The 18,633-nt window shown below is 34.9% G+C and overlaps 1 protein-coding gene and 1 pseudogene across 1 annotated transcript; one reads left to right on the top strand and one right to left on the bottom strand.

Annotated features, from left to right (window-relative positions):
• The first annotated feature begins 2,312 nt into the window (after positions 1-2,312).
• Positions 2,313-3,595, top strand: LOC118628577 (annotated as a pseudogene).
• A 7,564-nt stretch (positions 3,596-11,159) lies between these two features.
• On the bottom strand, positions 11,160-12,110 carry LOC118629011 (olfactory receptor 52A5-like). The gene has a single exon (XM_036260105.1). It carries the CDS (start codon positions 12,108-12,110, stop codon positions 11,160-11,162), a length of 951 nt encoding a protein of 316 aa, XP_036115998.1.
• Positions 12,111-18,633: the final 6,523 nt, after the last annotated feature.

Genomic DNA, 18,633 nt, shown 5'->3' with positions numbered 1-18,633 from the left:
GTGTTATTACTGCTGTCACTTTAATGACCTCTGCTCCAAGCAAGTGATACTGTGCTCTGTACCTCTTTGCATGTACTGTCTCCCCATGTTTGAGGGTGGTGATTTGCCCTGTGACCTCCTTACTAAGATGACTTCAAGAAAAATCATAAATGTTCAGTTTGCCTAGCTTTTACCTGTCAGGATAGGAGTGACGATTCTAAGTTGATCATATGTCAGCGCTGAAATAGAAGTCATCAGACTTTTTTTTTTAGTTTACAATGTTAGGTTTTCCAAAGGGACATTTTTACTGTTTTATGCTTCATCCTGGCCCAGACCTATTTACCCTTCAATCTTATGTCTCCCAAAAGACCTTTCAACTTTCCAGAGGGATCTCCTGAACATTGGAAGAACCTATTACAAAGCAACCATAACTACCAACTTAAGCACAAAGTCCTCTCTGCCCACGACTACCACTGTCATATTTTTTAACCATTCCCAGATATGCATATTGATCCAGATGCTGCAATGGAACTGATCATTTGAGGTTTCTCAAGAACAAACTTGTTTTGTTCCTTATCATTATCTATAATATATCATGGGTTGTGAGGTAGAATTCAAGATAAAGCATTTGAAAGTACAAGAAAGATTAGTAAACATAAGTAACATCACACATTTATGAGAGAAATGATGGGACTTTGAGGAATGAGATTTGGAGAAGAGGACTTAAATAACATTCTAATATTTATGTAACTAATAACCAGAAACAATTATGAAGAAACATCTTCTAAGATGGCAACTGAAATAAATGAAGGGTAGGCAATGACTATGAATAAACTATCTCTGGTGGGACAGAAGCCTTGGTAGCAAACTTTAAAAATCAGTGTAATTTTTAAGGGACTGTGGGGGACATAGAGAAACCTTGGATCTTGCCTCAGACTCTCCTGGGAGTTTACTGAGATTAAGTACCTTCCTTTGGGTGTTCAGTCTGATGAAGGAGATTGACATGCGAATGAAAACACAAAGAGCATAGGGTGAGAGCTCTAACAGAAATGAAGACTTCATGACTGCTCGACTGAAGGATAAGAAATAGAGCAGGCAAGAATACTTCTGAGATTTCCTAAATGGCTGGGTGTCAGTAAGATATAGATGGATGAAACAGAATGGGGAGAATTTACTTAATTTAATCTGGGGTGACCCAGTGATCCCACTTCTAGGAATATACCCTAAGAAGCCTGAAACACCAATCAGAAAGAATATATGTACCCCCATGTTTGTAGCAGTACTATTTACAATAGCTAAGATCTGGAAACAGCCCAAGTGTCCATCAGTAGATGAATGGATAAAAAAAGCTGTGGTACATATACACAATGGAGTACTATGCAGCTATAAGAAAGAAAGCTCTCTTATCCTTTGAGACAACATGGAGGGACCCGAAAAATATTATCCTAAGTGAAACAAGCCAAACAGAGAAAGACAAGTATCATATGATCTCACTTATTTGTGGAATATAATGAACCTAACAGTCTGAGGAATGGGATAGTCCCAGAGACATGGAAGTGGAGTACAGACAGACAATCCCCAGAAAAGGGGGTGGTGGGAGAAAGATAAACCACAAAACCTATATGCATGTATGCATGAACAATGGACAGCAAAGCTGGGGACAGTGCAGGAAGGGAGGGAGAGAGGGGAATCAGTGGGGGGAAAAGGAGAAACATCTGTAACAAAAATTAATTAATTAATTACAAAATATATATATATATAACACCTTAATATAAAATACATGACGCATTCAAAAGCACTGTGTGGAAAATACTGCTGTATTCCAATAGCGTTCTCTACTCTGAAGAGGCAGATTTCAGGCAAGGGGAAATGCTGACTGACTCAGGAACAGGGAGAATATCAAAGCTCAGGGATCAGAAGGAAAAGGCACCGTATGATTTAGAAACAGATGAGATGATATTGCCAATAGAAAATTAGAGAGGTCTGGGCAGCTATTTGGACTGCCCAACAGACTATCTGCTCAAGATAACATAAAAAATAACTTTATTGAAACAAATGCATTTCTCCAATTTTCTTTCAAAATAAGCCTGGGAGAATACAGAAAAGACTTTTGAGGTGGGAGGGGTGACTATACAAGCAGACTATGATTTGGGGGTAGGTCTCTGTAATTTCCTCTGTGTACCACATTCTAGAGTTCTGACAGGAAGCTTCTCTCATTAAGAGAAGTTACCTCTTTTCTCTTGACATAGATGACATGGTACCATCTTGTACATAAATTTATTAAAAAATAAGGATGCTTTTTAACTATTTACATGTATTTACCAAGAACGATTATGCTTGTTTGTGATTGTAAGTAATGTTTCCTAGCTAATATATAGGTTAGCCTTTTTCTACGTTTGATTCTACCAGAAGCAAATATAAGAATGGAACATGTCACACAAAGTGTACAGGTGGAAGACACTCATTTGATAATTTTCAAAGAGCAGGAATTTAATAAATACTTAAAAACTCTTCAAACTTTGAATGTTCACTATTTACAGATTTTGTCTTAAATTCTTAACTTTGTCTTGGATTATAGACTTCATCCCTTATGTAGTAATTTTTCACAAGCCTAAGTTATTTTAATTGTGGCTAAAGCTTCAGTTCTGAATTTTTCAGAAATATGTTATAACTTATTTAACATTTCTTAACTCCTTGCAAGGAAACACCTCAGATACTTACTCACACTGGCCCAGAGGAGTGTAAGTTTGATAGTAGAGTGTGGATACCATAACTAGACAGTTTTTCTGCCACCACACACATATTATTTCTATTTAGACATCTACACAAGGAATCATTGCCATTAGGAATATTTATCAATATACCTTAATTTCTTGTATCAATAGTGTTCAGGATCATAAATTGAGATGATGAGAGCGATTATAAATTTACAAGCATGTTAAGAAAAGTAAGTGCGTGTGAGAGAAGTGTTTTTCATGTACACGTTTTGCATAATTGAGTCAGCCCTCCTAGTTACCATGGCCTTTGATTGTTATGTAGCTATTTGCATCCCACTGCGTTATACAGCCATCCTGACAAAACCCCTGGTCATTACAATGGGTTTGGGTAGTGTGACCCACACTACTCTGATGGTTTTGCCCTCTCCTCTCCTAATTAAGAGGCTACCATGTTATACCAAAGACGTCATAAATCATGCCTATTGTGAACACATGGCTGTGGTGAAGTTGGCCAGTGCCAACACTCACGTTAACAGGGTATATGGAATCTCAGTTGCCCTTCCAGTGATGATATTGGACCTAGAGCTCATTGCCACATCCTATGTCAAAATCCTTTAGCAGTCTTTCAGCTCTTTTTACAGAATGCTTGCTCTAAAGCACTGGGCACCTGTGCTTCCCATGTCTCCACTATACTGGTTTTATACACACCTGCACTGTTTAGCTTCCTAACTCACTGCATTGGCAAGAAGGTACCTCCAAGCATCCATGTAATTTTTGCAAGTTTGTACCTTCTACTGCCCCCTACAGTCAATCTCCTGATATATGGTGTCAAGACCAAGCAGATTTAGGACCAAGTGATAAGTCTCTTCTTCTCAATTAAGAAAATTTCTGAAAACTGAAGAATGTAAGCGAAAAGTCATGTTGATGGAATCTGTTTCATGAAGTTCTGATGTGTTGACAATAATTGCAACCTTGTCTCCAACATTCTATTTCTTGAGTCAGCTATGCCTTTTGGCAGAGATAGTTAATGCTGTGCATGTATTTTTTCTATCATTTAGAGATAAAGAAATGCCTCTTCATTGGAAGTTTTCAATAACTGTTAGTAACAATTGTTATTTATTATTGACATTACTTCATATTTTATATGTACTGATAATAATTTAATACCCAGAAATGTGGGATGACTGGGCTAGTTATTTTCACAATTTAAAACTTCTTCATACATTGTAAAATGCGGCCTATAAAAACAGGTTGTTTTTTTTTTCATTTTTATTTGTTGCATGCTTTGTTTAAAAATTCTCAAGGAAAAAAATTTATTTTCAAGTTTCTTTTCTCTTATTAATATAGTATTAATTACTTAATTTTCAAATAATTATCACTGTGTATTTGTCTGTTTTTTTAGTAGTTTACATGTATTTACTCCTTTATGCCACAAATCTATAGTGTGATAGGTGTCTATCACTGCCCTTGTATCAATTAGTAAACTGAGAAAGAGAGATTATATAAGTTGAACTAGGAAGTAGCAGTGTAGAATTTGAATCCTGAGACTCCAGCTTCAGAATATATGCTTTTTACCATATGATATTATCCACCACGATGAAAGTCTTACACTTATGATTCCCTTTAAAAATATGGAAGACTATTTTTAAAACTATTTTATATTTTATTCCCATACATCTGGTCTTTTTTGATATTCTGGTAGATTTTCTTGAGCCTCCCTTAAACCCCTTATACCTGATCAATTCTAGTAGAATTTTCAGAGCTTGCTTCTATTTTACTAGATAAATGTCCAATCGGTGCATTTTATTATTATAGTTATGATTTCCAAATTTGAGAAAAATTTTCAAAGTCACAAAATTCTAATTACTGACACACAGTTTCCCTACTCTTTTTAAATTTTGAATAATACAAATTTTTGGCCACATTCATTAAGTGCTTCAATTGAAAACAATTCTTTCCCTAATTAATAATATTAATTTTATTTTCCATGGATCACAAGGGAAATTTCTTTGGGCATATCTGCGAATAGTCTATAAAACACATCTTTTTACTTTTAGCTCATTTCATTAGATGAGAATTCACTGAGCTGAAATTTATAATTTTTGACCAAGGTTGATATATATTTTTCAAATACTTAGTGAGCATTTGTGTCTTTTCAAATAAATTATTTTCTAAAACCTTTTTATGTGGCTTTTTATGTTTTGTTGTTTTGTTTTGTTTTACCCTAGATATTGTTGTTTGTTGATGACTATATATGTATCATCTTAACTTTTATGTCTTATATTGCAAATAGTTGTGATCCCTTACAATAATGCAATTCCTTCATTTACTCAATGAGTATATCTTGAGAGAGGCTTTATCAGATATGTTAGAGTTAAAGTTATAGGGAGATAGTCAACTTCAAATACTACTTCCATCTCTAATAGCTGGGTGAATTTATTTTTAAGTTTGTCAGTTGTGAGTTTTATCAACAATTAAATGTAGAAAACAGTTTTTTTATTCTTTATAGTGTCAGAGTGAGGATTAAATGAGATGATGAAGGAAACACAATAATCACAATGGTCATCAAAGTCATCTTCCACATGTACCAGCGGCAGTGCCATGACAGGCATTGGGATGTGAAGATCAATTAGCAAAAGTATTTTTCCAAATGACTAAATAGAGCTCCCAACTACATATCTATTTCTTTATTTGACATGTCCAAAAGTGAGCATCTTCCACATATTCACTCACCTAAATCAACCTATAAAATTTATTATCTCACCAAGTCACTAAAATCAGTAAGAGAGAAAGAGTTAGTCTCACAGAGTATTTATTAAATGTCAGGAATATGCCAAAAATATATGAGAAACACAGTGGGGAAGAAAGGTAAATGAATTAATTAAGTAAAAAGAAAAATAATCCAGCATCTACTTCAGATAATATAGAAAAATAGAAATTTAATGTAATATAGTTTTAAAATTGTGTAGATGATTACGAAACACCAAAAATAATAGTGCCTGAGAGAAAAACCTAATTAAAACATGTTTAAGGAGAGGTCAAGAAAAAGCTGAGTTGAATTTAAAGAATGATAATAAGATTACCAGGTAACAGGGCTAGAGTTTCCAAGTAGAGGTTACATCATAATACAAATAAATAGACATAGTATGAAAAATAAAAACACATCCAGAAGTCAGTGATTTTATATAAATGAAAGGAGAATAAAGCCTCAGGGAAAACATATAATTAGAAAAGCAGCAGAGACACTCAATAGGAAAACATATGGTTTGTGACACTGAAGATCATTGGTCATCTTGAGAAATAAAGGACGGTATGATGGGAACGATGAAAATATCCATACAATCATGTATATAATGAGTAACTTTGGCTTTAGGTAATAAATCAAGTTCAAAACCTGAATATCTGCCCGGCTGTTGTGGCTCAGTGGATTGAGCATCAACCCATGGACTGAAAAGTCCCCATTCGAATCCTGGTCAAGGCACATACCCAGGTTGTGGGCGTGATCCCCAAAAGGGGGCATGCAGGGGGCAGCTGATCGATGTTCTCTCTTATCAATGTTTCTATCTCTCTCTCCCTTTTTCTCTCTCTACAAAATCAATAAAAACATATTAAAAAAATTTTTAAAAACCTTAATATTTTACTAAATGGCTACACTGTACTTTGCACCTAGAGAGTCTAATGTTACTCTTAGTCAATCACACAGAATATGAATATGACCAGTCCATGGGACAACCTATAGCACATAGGCTAAATCCATATTGCTGCTTCTTTGTGTGAATAAAATCTGATTGGAGTGCCATCATATCCATTGATCTTTGTATTGTCTAGGGAAGCTTTTGTCCTATACAATAAGTCCTCATTTAACATTATCAATAGGTTCTGAAACTTTAACTGAAACACCATGGATTGGAACTCATTTTAACCTTAGGCTAATTGATGTAAACAAGAATTAAGTTCCTGTGACATCTCATCAATGTTATAGGAAAAATACATTCAGTGAAAGGACATAGTCAAAGACCTGCTGAAGTGGCAATTAGGAGAATGATCACATGATTAAAAAACCTTAACATGTTTACTCTGTCCCTTCACAAACCACTTGTCTACAGATGAATAGGTGAAATTCATAAGATTTTTTTTAAACCCAAATTAATTTATTTATTTATTTATTTATTTATTTATTTATTTATTTATTTATTTATTTATTTTAACTTGCTTGACTTGATAATTCTAGTTTTAATTTGGCAAAATAATATTTCCAAAGCCTTTCAATAACAAAAATGGATAAAGTCAGTACTTTTTCCCTACTACTAGTCTTTTTTCTTCTTTTTTTTAATTAATATATTTATTTTTGTTACAGATGTTTCTCCCCCCCCCCCCCGTACTGATTCCCTCTTCCCCCTCCCTCCCCACCCTGTCCCCAGCTTTGTTGTCTATGTCCACTGTTCATGTGTACATGCATATAAGTTCTGTGGTTTATCTCTCCCCCACGACCCCTCTTCTGGGGATTGTCTGTCTGTACTCCACTTCCATGTCTCTTGGATTACCCCATTCCTCAGGCTGTTATTTATGTTCATTATATTCCACAAATAAGTGAGATCATATGATACTTGTCTTTCTCTGTTTGGCTTGTTTTTCTTAGGATAATACTAGAAATTCATAAGATTTTAAAGTTGATGAAACTCTTGTATAACACTGTGATAGTGAATACATGACTGTGCATTATTTTTGTTAATCCTCACTGAGACCATTTTTTCTATTGATTTTTTTCTTTAGACAGAGTGGAAAAGAAGAAGGGAGAGAGAGAAAGGGACATCAATGTGAGAGAGACACATCTATTGAACTTGCAACCCAGTTACATGCCTTTGACCAGGAATTGAACTTGGGCCAATGTGCCAACCACTGAGCAACATCAACCAGGGTTGTAACTATGCATTTACTTTTAATCCTCACCCGAGGGCCTTTTTTTGGCATTTATTTTGAGATAGAGCTGGAGGGAGAGAAGGTAGAAGAGAGAGAGAGAAACATTGATGTGAGAGAGACACATCAGGTGGCTGCCACCCACATGATCCCAACCGGGCTGGGGACAAACTTCAACCAAGGTATGTGCCCTTAGAGGGAACCAAACCTGGGCCTGTCTGGTCGGCGAGACAATGCTCTAACCGCTGAGCCAAACCCGCCAGGGTGTGACTATGCATTTAAAAAAAACACAAAACTTTAGCCATGATTGGTTTAGCTCAATGGTTAGAGCATCGGTCTACGGACCAATGAGTCACAGGTTCGATTCCTGTCAAGGGCATGTACCTTGGTTGCGGTTTATCCCTGGCACTTGTCGGGGTTGTGCGGGAGGCAGCCAGTCAATATATCTCTTTCACATTGATGTTTCTCTCTCTCTCCCTCCCTCCCACTCTATCTGAGACAAATGGAAAAACATCCTTGGGTGAGGATTGAAATAAAGAAATAAATAACAAACACAAAACATTAAACCATAGAGTGGACCTGAAAAGAAATGTAATTATTTAAGATGTTGGAAGATTCCCAGAGGGATGCAGACTATAACAAAAAAGGTCTAATTGTATGGTAGATGTATGAGATTCCCTCACTGAAGGGGATGGTGGGAAGAGGCACTGATCTAAGTGGCTTTGGAAATAAGTCGAGTGTTAGAACTCAAAGGGAAAGGACTGTCAATAAACCCTTTACTATAGTTGATATAGTTTTTCTCACAGGGGTAAAAATTATGAAATCCTACAGGACTTTGTACTGAAAAAGTACCAATTAAATAAATGGGTAACAAATGGTTGAAAGCAGGTTTTTCACTGTTGGACGGGAAATTTACTGATAATCAAGAAGAGGCCAGAAAGATTCAGAGGGTAACAAATTAAAGGGGCAGATATCATTAACAAATTAAAAGTGGCTTAATTTTGATACAAATGGTTAAATATAGAAATAGTTATTGCTACGTTCTTATACATAGGTTAACGTATACACAAGTTAGCATACACACAAAATTCCTTGCTCTGTAAGCTGGGAGAACCAAAGAGAAAGACATACAGGTAGCAACGAGCATACCTATGGCCCAGTTCAGGAAATATCCAAGATGAGCCTGGAGCAACTTTTAATGCCATCACGTAAGTGCTCCACACACACACACACTACAATGCCGGGCATATCAGAAAGGAGAGGAAGCTCACAATGGTCAAATTGGAACAACTTGAGCAATAAAATATAGTAATATTAGATTATGACCTACATTATAATAAAAATAATAATAAATCCACACTGATATAAATAAATTGAATAAATGAATAAATAAGAAGAATAAACCAATTGGTCATGTAGAATAATTTCAAATAAATTACTAAATTATTTAGCTACTCCATACTCAGGGAGAAGAAACATATGTGGGGGCTGCCTATAAAGACTTCACTCTAAAAACTACAATGTTGAAATGGGAATTCAAACAATACTAACTGTAAAGTGGAAAAGTCTTAAAAAGACTGCTTCAGACAACTAATTAAAGTCAACATAAGCAGTAGATAAATCATGCTGATTTTATGTACACTTGATGCAATCAAAATGCACTTTATCATCTATGATCTTCCTCCCAAAAACATATAATTCTATTCTAAGTAAAATAACATTAGGTAAAACTTAATAGAAGGATTTCCTATGAGTACCTGATTAGTACTCTTTGATATTGTCAAAGTCATTAGAAACAAGGACCATCTCAGAAATTTACAGCCAAGAGAAGTGGACTGAGAAACCCAGCTGCTGCATGAAATTGAGAACATGAGGATAATGACCTGCTGAATAAGGAGGCACAAGCCACCCACATAAGAACAGCAGGTATCTCCCTTGCCATCTGAGCTCCCACTTGGGGGAAGTGAATGCACCCACACAAATAGTCAACTAATCTTTGACAAAAGAGCAATAGCAATTTTGGAGAAACATTAGTCTGTTCAACAAATGGTGCTGAAACAATTGCCCAGCCACATGCAAAAACACCCACAAAAGGGAAATAGACTCACAAAGATGTATTACTTAAAGATCCCAAAAAATGAGAGGTGGGGATTCAATAAGCTGGGGGCAGGGCAGTCCTCTGCTCCAGGTCACAGGTTAGGAGGGGATACAGAGCAGGGCAACAAGCACATCTTACTTAAAAGATTGTTGGAATGGAGGTCACTAACTTTTCTTGGACTTAACTCTAATGATTGTTTTCAAAGGTGCCCCAGGAAAACTGAAGTGGGAATTTATGGCTGGAATCTTAACTCAAGTCATAACCTAAATGTCCAGACTTGGGTGTGAGCATCGCACTGTAAAATGCCTGGCAGCAGCTCAGAAAAATAAAAATTGTTTTCCTCCAAAGTTTTTTCCCATCAAAAGAAGCTTGAGGAGATGTGACAGCTAAATACAATGTGGCATCCTGGATGATATCTTGGATCAAAAAAAGGAAATTAGGTAAAAAATATATTTGAAAAAAAAATATGTAATTTAGTTAATTATAATGTATCTATATTGTTTTCCTAAAGGTAACAAATATACTATACTAAGATGATAATATGAAAAACTGTGTGTGGCATCTATGGGAACTCTCAGTATTATATATTCAAATTTCTGCAAATCTCAATATGTTCTAAAAATAAAATATATAATTTGTACTGAAATGAAAAACTGACAATCTGAAACTTCTTAGTTTACAGATACTGTATTATAAGACAGAAAATATTTGAAGACTTCAATGGCAAAAATTAGAGAAATGGTAAAGAAAAAGAGGAAGGCAATCAAAATAAAACAAATACAAGTTTGTTCATTATCAGTGGAATTCTCAACTTTAGACTGAATTTATTCTGTTTATAAAAAAACAACAACCACAGCCCTGGCCCATTTGGCTCAGCAGTTGGAGCATTGGCCTGTGGACCAGAGAGTCCTGGATTCGATTTCCACTAAGGGCACGTACCTCAGTTGCGGTTTGTTCCCGGCCCTGGTTGGGGTCCATGTATCTCTCTCACATCAATATTTCTCTCTCTCTCTTCCCCCCTCTCTCCTTCCCACTCTATCTGAAGATAAATACAAAAATGTCCTCAGGTGAGGATAAAATGAATAAATGAATGAATGAATGAATGAATGAATGAATGAATGAATAAAAATAAAAAATACACAAACTCAATATTTTCACTCAGATGCTAACCACTTATATTTGAGTGTGGAAAGATTGAGGAAATAACTTTATAACTGAACAACAAATAAGTCTTGGTGATTTCTGCCTATTTTATTTATTGATGAATTAATTTCATAGCTATAAAAACTAAAATTGTTTAGCATTTAGAGCCTTACTGTTTCGAATGGAAATTTAACAACTCTATATTTTAGCACACAATGAACTTGAGAAAACACAAAAACTTTCTAAAAACAATGGTTTCTCTGACTGATGTTTTGTTATTTGCTATAAAATAAGATAATAAGAAATCAAGAAACATCCTTACAGTGGAACATCTTGGACGCTCGATCTTGAATCTGCTTGGTCTTTGCACCATACACAATAGGATTGAGCAAAGGCGGAACAAGCAGATAAAGGTTGGACAGAAGAATATGAAGATATGGTGGGATATGGAACCCAAACCTGTGAGTAAAGAAGGAGAAGAAAGCCAGGAGATAAAACTCAAGGAAGACACAAATGTGGGCAATGCAGGTGTTAAAGGCTTTGAGTCTGGCTTCCTTTTGAGTCAGACTGAAGACAGTTATAAATATTCTGATGTAGGATAGTGTGATGAAGATTATATCAAAGCCAAGTACACTGAAAGCTACAAACAGACCATAGATCTTGTTGATTCGAATATCATCTGCTGCCAGCTTCACAATGGCCATATGCTCACAGTATGAATGAGAGACCAGAGTTGTCCAGTAATTTTTCAGCCGGCATTTGATGAGGATGAGACATGGAGCCACAAGGAAGGCTCCTCTGAGTGTCACCCCAGCTCCGATCTGAGTGAGAAGTTGGTGAGTAAAAATGGTTGCATGTCTCAAAGGATAACAGATTGCCACATAGCGGTCCAGGGCCATGGCTAGCAGAATTCCTGATTCAACACACTGGAAGGTGTGAATGAGCCACATCTGCAGGAGACAAGCATCAAAGTATATCTTTGGCAGGTGAAACCAGAATATTCCTAGCATTTTTGGCAGGATGCAGGTACTGAGAGCAATGTCTGTAGCCCCAAGCATTGCAAGGAAGAGATACATGGGCTCATGGAGGCTACGCTCAGATTTGATGATGATCATGAGCAAGGAATTCCCAAACAGAGCAACGATGTACATGGCACAGAAAGGAATGCCAATCCAGAATTGAACAGACTCCAGACCAGGAATCCCGATCAGTGTCAGCACTGAGGGCATGAAGACTGTGCCATTGAGATTGAGCATGTTGGCTTAGAACTCCCTGTTTTAGAGCTTCTGGTTCCAGGTGGCAGCAAGTGCTGAGTGTCTCTCTTCTATTTTCTGTTCTCACCCTGATTTCTGCAAAATTCGAACTGGGAAAATTTTTACCGAGTAACAGCCAAAAATTAAAATTTACTGTAGTTGTTTATCCAGGAAGTTTTTTATTATCACAATCTGACCAATTAATAATATCTCTATTTTTCATATGTTTACAAAAAAAATGGTATTATTTAAGATTATTTTAGTAAAATAAATCAGAAAATATCAAAACCAGGTTTATGAAACTTCAAATATACTATGTAATATTAAATAAACTTCAAATATACTATGAAATATTAAATAAGAAATTATACTTGTTCAGTTTATAATATAATTTCTGACTAAAATTTTTTAAAAAAAGCTTTAATATATTTTTTACAAGCACCTTTGAATATTATTAGATGACTCCATTTCCTGTCTGCTGCTATTCATTCTGCTTTGGAAGTGGTAGTCCATGATCCAAATATGTATTTGCTGGCAATTCTCATATTTAAGCACTAGTGCAATTCCTTGTAAGCTCATAATTTTCTCTCACATATTGAAATTAGGCATACAATTAATACATAATTAAGTTAAATATCCTTCCATTGCATATCTTCTATATGTGGGGCTCTGAGCAGGGTCTGGATAAGCAAACAATAAAGCTACAGAACTTAATCAGAAAGTGAGGCCGACATTATTTGTCTATTTTTCACCTCAATTTTTACACAAGAATATTTGATCCTATGATTAGACTCTAGCATACATCCATATCCTGTGTTTCAAAACTAATAATGATCTTGCTCTATGATTAGAAAAAGATTTATTGATATTTGCAATAAATATTCTTGGTCATTTTTCTACTTCAAGAGCCTCTACTCATGGAGGCTACGCCAAGGCAAGGTTTAGATATATGAACAAAAACTACTCCCTTATTTCTTGAATTTCAACAAAAATACAATGTTAAGTCTGAACGTATACTTCTATAAAAGGACATTAAATGCACATATATCCAAAACATAGATGGTTTTCATCCAGATTATTTTGGTTTTGAAGAACCGAGTCATTGAAAACCTCACTTCTCCACTATTGTAAGCATTTGTTTAAGTGATCACTGGGTAGTCCAGGATGCAAATAAATATGTAATCACTAATTAGTAGTCCTTCTATCAGTTTAGCTCTCATATATTCCCTGAATCTGCGTGAACAAAAACTACTTCTTGGCTCTCTGGATTGATCTAATTATTCTATTTCTAATCTTTGCTATTCCTCTGACTAATTCTTACCTCCTAATCCTTACTATTCAATTGCTAGTTCATCATAAACACACACATTTTTATTTAGGAAATTTGTCCAAGCAGACTCATTACAATTATCAGTAATATGTACTGATTCTTGATTTTCTTCAAAGTGAGAAGAAATAATTTTGATTTTCAGGGAAATGGTCTTGTCACCTTTCCATCTTGAATGTTTCACACTTGCTGATCACTTTCTTTGCTATTTTCTATTAGCTATGACAGAGCCAGGATTGATCTATGACCACACCATGAAAGAGTCAACACCACCTGAAGGAAGCTTTGTTCTGAGGGTGACATAATACCAGAGAGAAAGCTGATTTCTATGGAGATTTATTATAACCCAGTATCCTAGAATCTTATACTTGGCAAAAACTCCAAAGCCTTACAATTTATATTTTTCTTTAAAGAACATTTACTTTTGACCACTTTTCTTTTTTGTGTGCAGCTAATTCCACTGAGAGATAAATATCTGAGGAGTCAGTTTCTATTGTTATAAAATAGTTCAGGAAGAGAGATCTATTCAATTACTATTCCTCCAAATTCTTTCTAGAACTCAGTCATTTCACCCAGTTTGGGGTTCACATTTTACTCATGATGGGTGAATACAGTTTCTCTTTCTTCAATAGGGTTGTGCAAAATTATTATCAGGCATCGTGGACATTCAATTGTAAGTGAGCCTAAAATGCAGTCTACTGTATTACTCCCTTATTCTCATAGGGTGTAAATTCAAAAGGTTATTTGTTGGTTTGTTTATTTCTCTAAATCCCCACTCATCTTTGCTAGTGAAGGAACACACTAAGCTCTCTTGTCATTTACCTCTCCCTCATTAAATCTTATCTTCAACTCCTCATACCTTCACAGAAGTTCTTAATGTGAAACCCATGTTCTCTTAGTTTACCATTGCTGCCATCACTGCCTCTTCCTAATTCACATTCTTCTCTAACATTTTATTCATTATAACACATTAACTACTCCTTGGTTGCCTGACACATAGCCTTGCTCCTGGAATTACCTACCACCATGTGCCTGAAGATCTCACATTATAATCTATATATTCAGTTTCTCCAATAAAGAAACACGGTGATATTTAAAAAAAATCACAATTATGGAAAGGTTGCTACTAAAATTTATGTAGCTCTGAATTCCCTGGCATTTTTATTCATAAATTTCTCCTTTTCTTCCAAGCTCTGTAATATCTTATCTCTATCAGCTGTAAAATGTTTGTTACAATTTTACTAAGTCTCCATTTTTTATCTCTGCTCCAGTAGGAAAGGAATCTCTTCCAGCTAATTTCCCTGAATATATTCTTGTATCTACTTACCGTCCCTTACTCTTCTTACCCTAGAAATTAGATGTTTTTGTCTGTTTATTAGCTTCTCCTAAGCCCTGCATTTTTGTCATGTATTAATTTCCTAATTATTTCTTTTCTGATAAAATATATTCCAGGTTTAATTACATTTTCTTATAAAACGCACTGTTATCTTGATAATATTCTTTATTTCATTTTAATTGCCCCTATAATTCTTAATGATAACTTGCCATATTTTGCTAATCAGTTTGAGATTAATCAAATCATTGCCATATGCATTTGCTTCTACATCTTTTTAAACTTTATTTTTCCGGGAGGAAAAAATCAAAATGAAATTCTATCCAAACACAATAAACTTTTTAAAGGATTCTTCTAATTTGATACTTCTATAGTGCTTTACATCATTTTCTCTTTAAAACACATATTTAGTTTCTATAATCATACTCTATCCTGTTTTTCTATCTCAAAACACTCTCCTTTGTTGCTCTATCTGACTCTCTTTATGTTGTTGATGCTGCGAATTCCACTGAAGACCATATTCCTCTCTGTGGTTCTTTCCATTCATTTTATATATCCCTCTCCCCAGCAGTATTGCCCAGTCATCTAACTACGGTTAACAGTAAGTAAATATCACCTCTACATACATCTAACCTGAACACAGGACACATATATTAAACTACCTCTTAAACAATTCCATCTTGGTGAAGAGTCTCTACTTCAAGGAACAGGGAGAAGTCGTAAAAAAATAAAATCAAATTTGGACTTTAGATTCAAGTGTTTTTACTTAATCCCATTTGCCAGTCATATGACCAATATATCTCAATAGTTCAGGATTCCTATGAAGAGATCTTTTATTATGTATAATTGTACATGTGGGGGGGGGGGCTCAGTTTCTCTAGAAGAAAATTGGATAGCCAATCACTTCTTCAAATCCATACATTCAGTGACTAAATGCTTATCAATAGGAGATGTAATTTTCCTATGTGCAATTAATATTACTCATAACTTTCACTTAATCACCCTTACAAATCTATCAGTCATAACAAATATATGCTAGAATTCAATAAACTAATTTAGAATTCTACAACTATTTTCTTATACGTTCTGTGCTTCTAATGTTTCCTTTAGGCATTCTCCTGCCCTTCCTTGCCTTTCCCATCTGACTATTACTTATTTATTATTAAACTCTTAATTCAAATATCACCTTCTCTATAAACAATCTCCTAATAGTCTAGACAAAGTTAAACATTTTTCCTTCTGTCCTCAAAATATGACTGTTAAATATACCATATAGAAAATTAATTAGCATTTTGTCTTACCTGTATCTGCTTAGTATAAAAAATGCACAAAACATAATGCAGATGCAAATTCACTTGCTCTGTTTTCAGGTGTCTATCTGCATGAAGAAGAAGGGTAGAGATTAGCAAAAGTGAAGAATCGATCTAAGAAAAATGCTAAGAATCTAAGTATCTTAACATATAAGCTTCCTCTGTTTTTATTTCAGTATTATCTTCAAATACTCACCTAAGTTAGGATATATACCTGCTGTAGTTATAGATCTGAAGAGATTCACCATAGATGACAAGGAAAACAAATGGTGAGAGTGCTAACTAGACCAAGAGGAACTCAGTGTTGCTTGTTTACACTCTCATGTTTTAGGTGAAATCCTCACAACTAAAGTGTTATTCTTTTTTTAGGATTTCATAAGAGTGACTCCTCATGCATAATTATAGAGTGCAATTTCCCTCAGTCCCTATAGCATTTCTGACACTTCTCTGTGTGGATCTCAGAATCACCTAGAAAGATATATACTCACAAGCTCAATTCTTGAGTCTTTTTATGTGTCTGCTTTAACATGTTATTGTAGCCAAACATGTACTTATAAAGAAATTGTTTTCAATGAGACAAATAGAGGACAAATGTAATATCAGCAGTTGGGCAAGACTATAATGCAATTCTCCAGAGGAATAGAGTTAATAGCAATATGTCAAGAGATGTCATCATATAAAATATAATGTTTGTTTTCAGCTTTCAATGGCTTCTAAAAAATGAATGGACAAATATTGGGAAGAAGAAGCAAGTGCTGATTTCAGTACCCCATTCCCAGTATCCTCAGAGGCTTATGATTTAAATTCACAAAACTAAAAGAGAGAAGTAGAAGTCGAGTGTCCTCCCTAACAATAGCTCAGCTAACCACCCTGGAGATACGTATTTAGACCTCATGGATTTTTCCACTTAGATCAATTTCTCATTTCTAGAAATTATTGGTGGTGGTCAATTTTGACGAATCAATGCTGTGCAATTCCTAATAGACAGAATCAGCTATATAGTCTTTCATGTAAGCTTCCTGATAGAGGCATTTTATTTTTTGTTGTATAAAATGTGCAAATTAACACAAAATGAGTTATACTGATTCATAATCCCTACACTGTGTCCAATATATGTGTTTACAACTATTCTACTTATAATATTCTGAAACATTAATGAGTGGTTAATGTAGCTTTTCTTGTTTTACACAGGGAAAATGTTGTTGAGCTGGGGAGGGTACATTTGAGATTCTGAAGAAAGAAACATTTTTTCCTAAATGATTATGACTATTGTTATTATTATCACTGCAAAATTAATCACAACATAAATTTGAGAACTCTAAAGCTATCATGATTCTTTCTCTCTAAGGATAGTCCAGATGAACTTATATAACTTTATAATTATATAATAAATTTGCACTTATATTTCTAGCCTCCTGATGGTTGAGAGGTACTAATCTAATCTGTGTTTCCAGATTAAATTCTAATAAAATCTTGGATAAGTATACTTCATATTATTTATGGCTATGATCTTTTGGAGCCTTGTGTCTATACCTGTAAAATGAAGACTGTGGACTTCTTGATCACAAAATTCTCACCCTACCCTACCATTACCTTCCACAACTATGTGAGCTAATCACAAACCTGTTAGACACACACACACAACACAACAAAAACACGCAGAGAACCTGAATAAAAGCTTTCCATCTATAAGTGTGATTAAATTTTATAGAAAAGCTTTTTCATCTTCATTGTAGAAGGCAGGAATAGATCAAGTAAAAAGCTTTGAAATTAAATGTAAAATGCATAAGAAAACTCTCAACTAGAATTATTTCTTTAACAACATTTGGTTTCTGAAGGAGAAAATGAGGTAAAATAAAGAGTGTTACACATTTTTAATCAAACAAAACTGGTTTGTGTGCACATCATTTCTCCTTTTGCATGAAATAAAGTGCAATGACAGTATTCAAATCTGTAATAATATTTCTGTCTTTTATAAAAACAATTATTTTTAGAATTGTTAAACTATTACACACACCATAAAAATGTGTATGAAATATAGAATCAAACAAATGGTAGCAAATCAGATTTTTATTTTAGTCCCAACCAAGAAGATACAAAGAGGCCGACACCAAGACTCATAATAATTAAAAAGCCAAAAATTAAAGACAAAGAGAGACTCCTAAAGGCAGCAAGAGATAAACAATAGGTTACCTACAAAGGAACCCCTTGTAAGGCTATCTGGTGACTTCTTAACAGGAACACTACAGACCAGAAGGGAATGGCATGAAGTAATCAAGGTAATGAAAAATAGGATCCGAACCCAAGACTACTCTATCCAGTAAGGCTATCATTCAAAATAGAATGTGAGGGATTCCAAAATGGCGGCAGAGTGAATGGAAGCTACACAGAACACCTCCAAGGACCAAACTGGAATTATAGCTAAAATAAAGATAAATCATGGAGAAAAAGCAACAGAAAAGCAGCTTGCGAGGACCACATAACCAGGGACACTGACTAGATCCCGGTAGGATTGCAGAGGCGTGAGAGGGGAGCTGGGAGCCCACAGACAGGAGC

The sequence above is a fragment of the Molossus molossus genome, unplaced genomic scaffold (genome assembly GCF_014108415.1).
Source record: "Molossus molossus isolate mMolMol1 unplaced genomic scaffold, mMolMol1.p scaffold_m16_p_13, whole genome shotgun sequence".
In the NCBI taxonomy this organism is placed as follows: Eukaryota; Metazoa; Chordata; class Mammalia; order Chiroptera; family Molossidae; genus Molossus; species Molossus molossus.
The sequence above is the reverse complement of the archived record's forward strand: the minus strand, read 5'-3'. Positions and strand labels throughout refer to the sequence as shown.

Bases quoted from the DNA above. Each gene is read 5' to 3' on its own strand.
- LOC118629011 (XM_036260105.1), bottom strand. From the start codon at position 12,110: ATGCTCAATCTCAATGGCACAGTCTTCATGCCCTCAGTGCTGACACTG.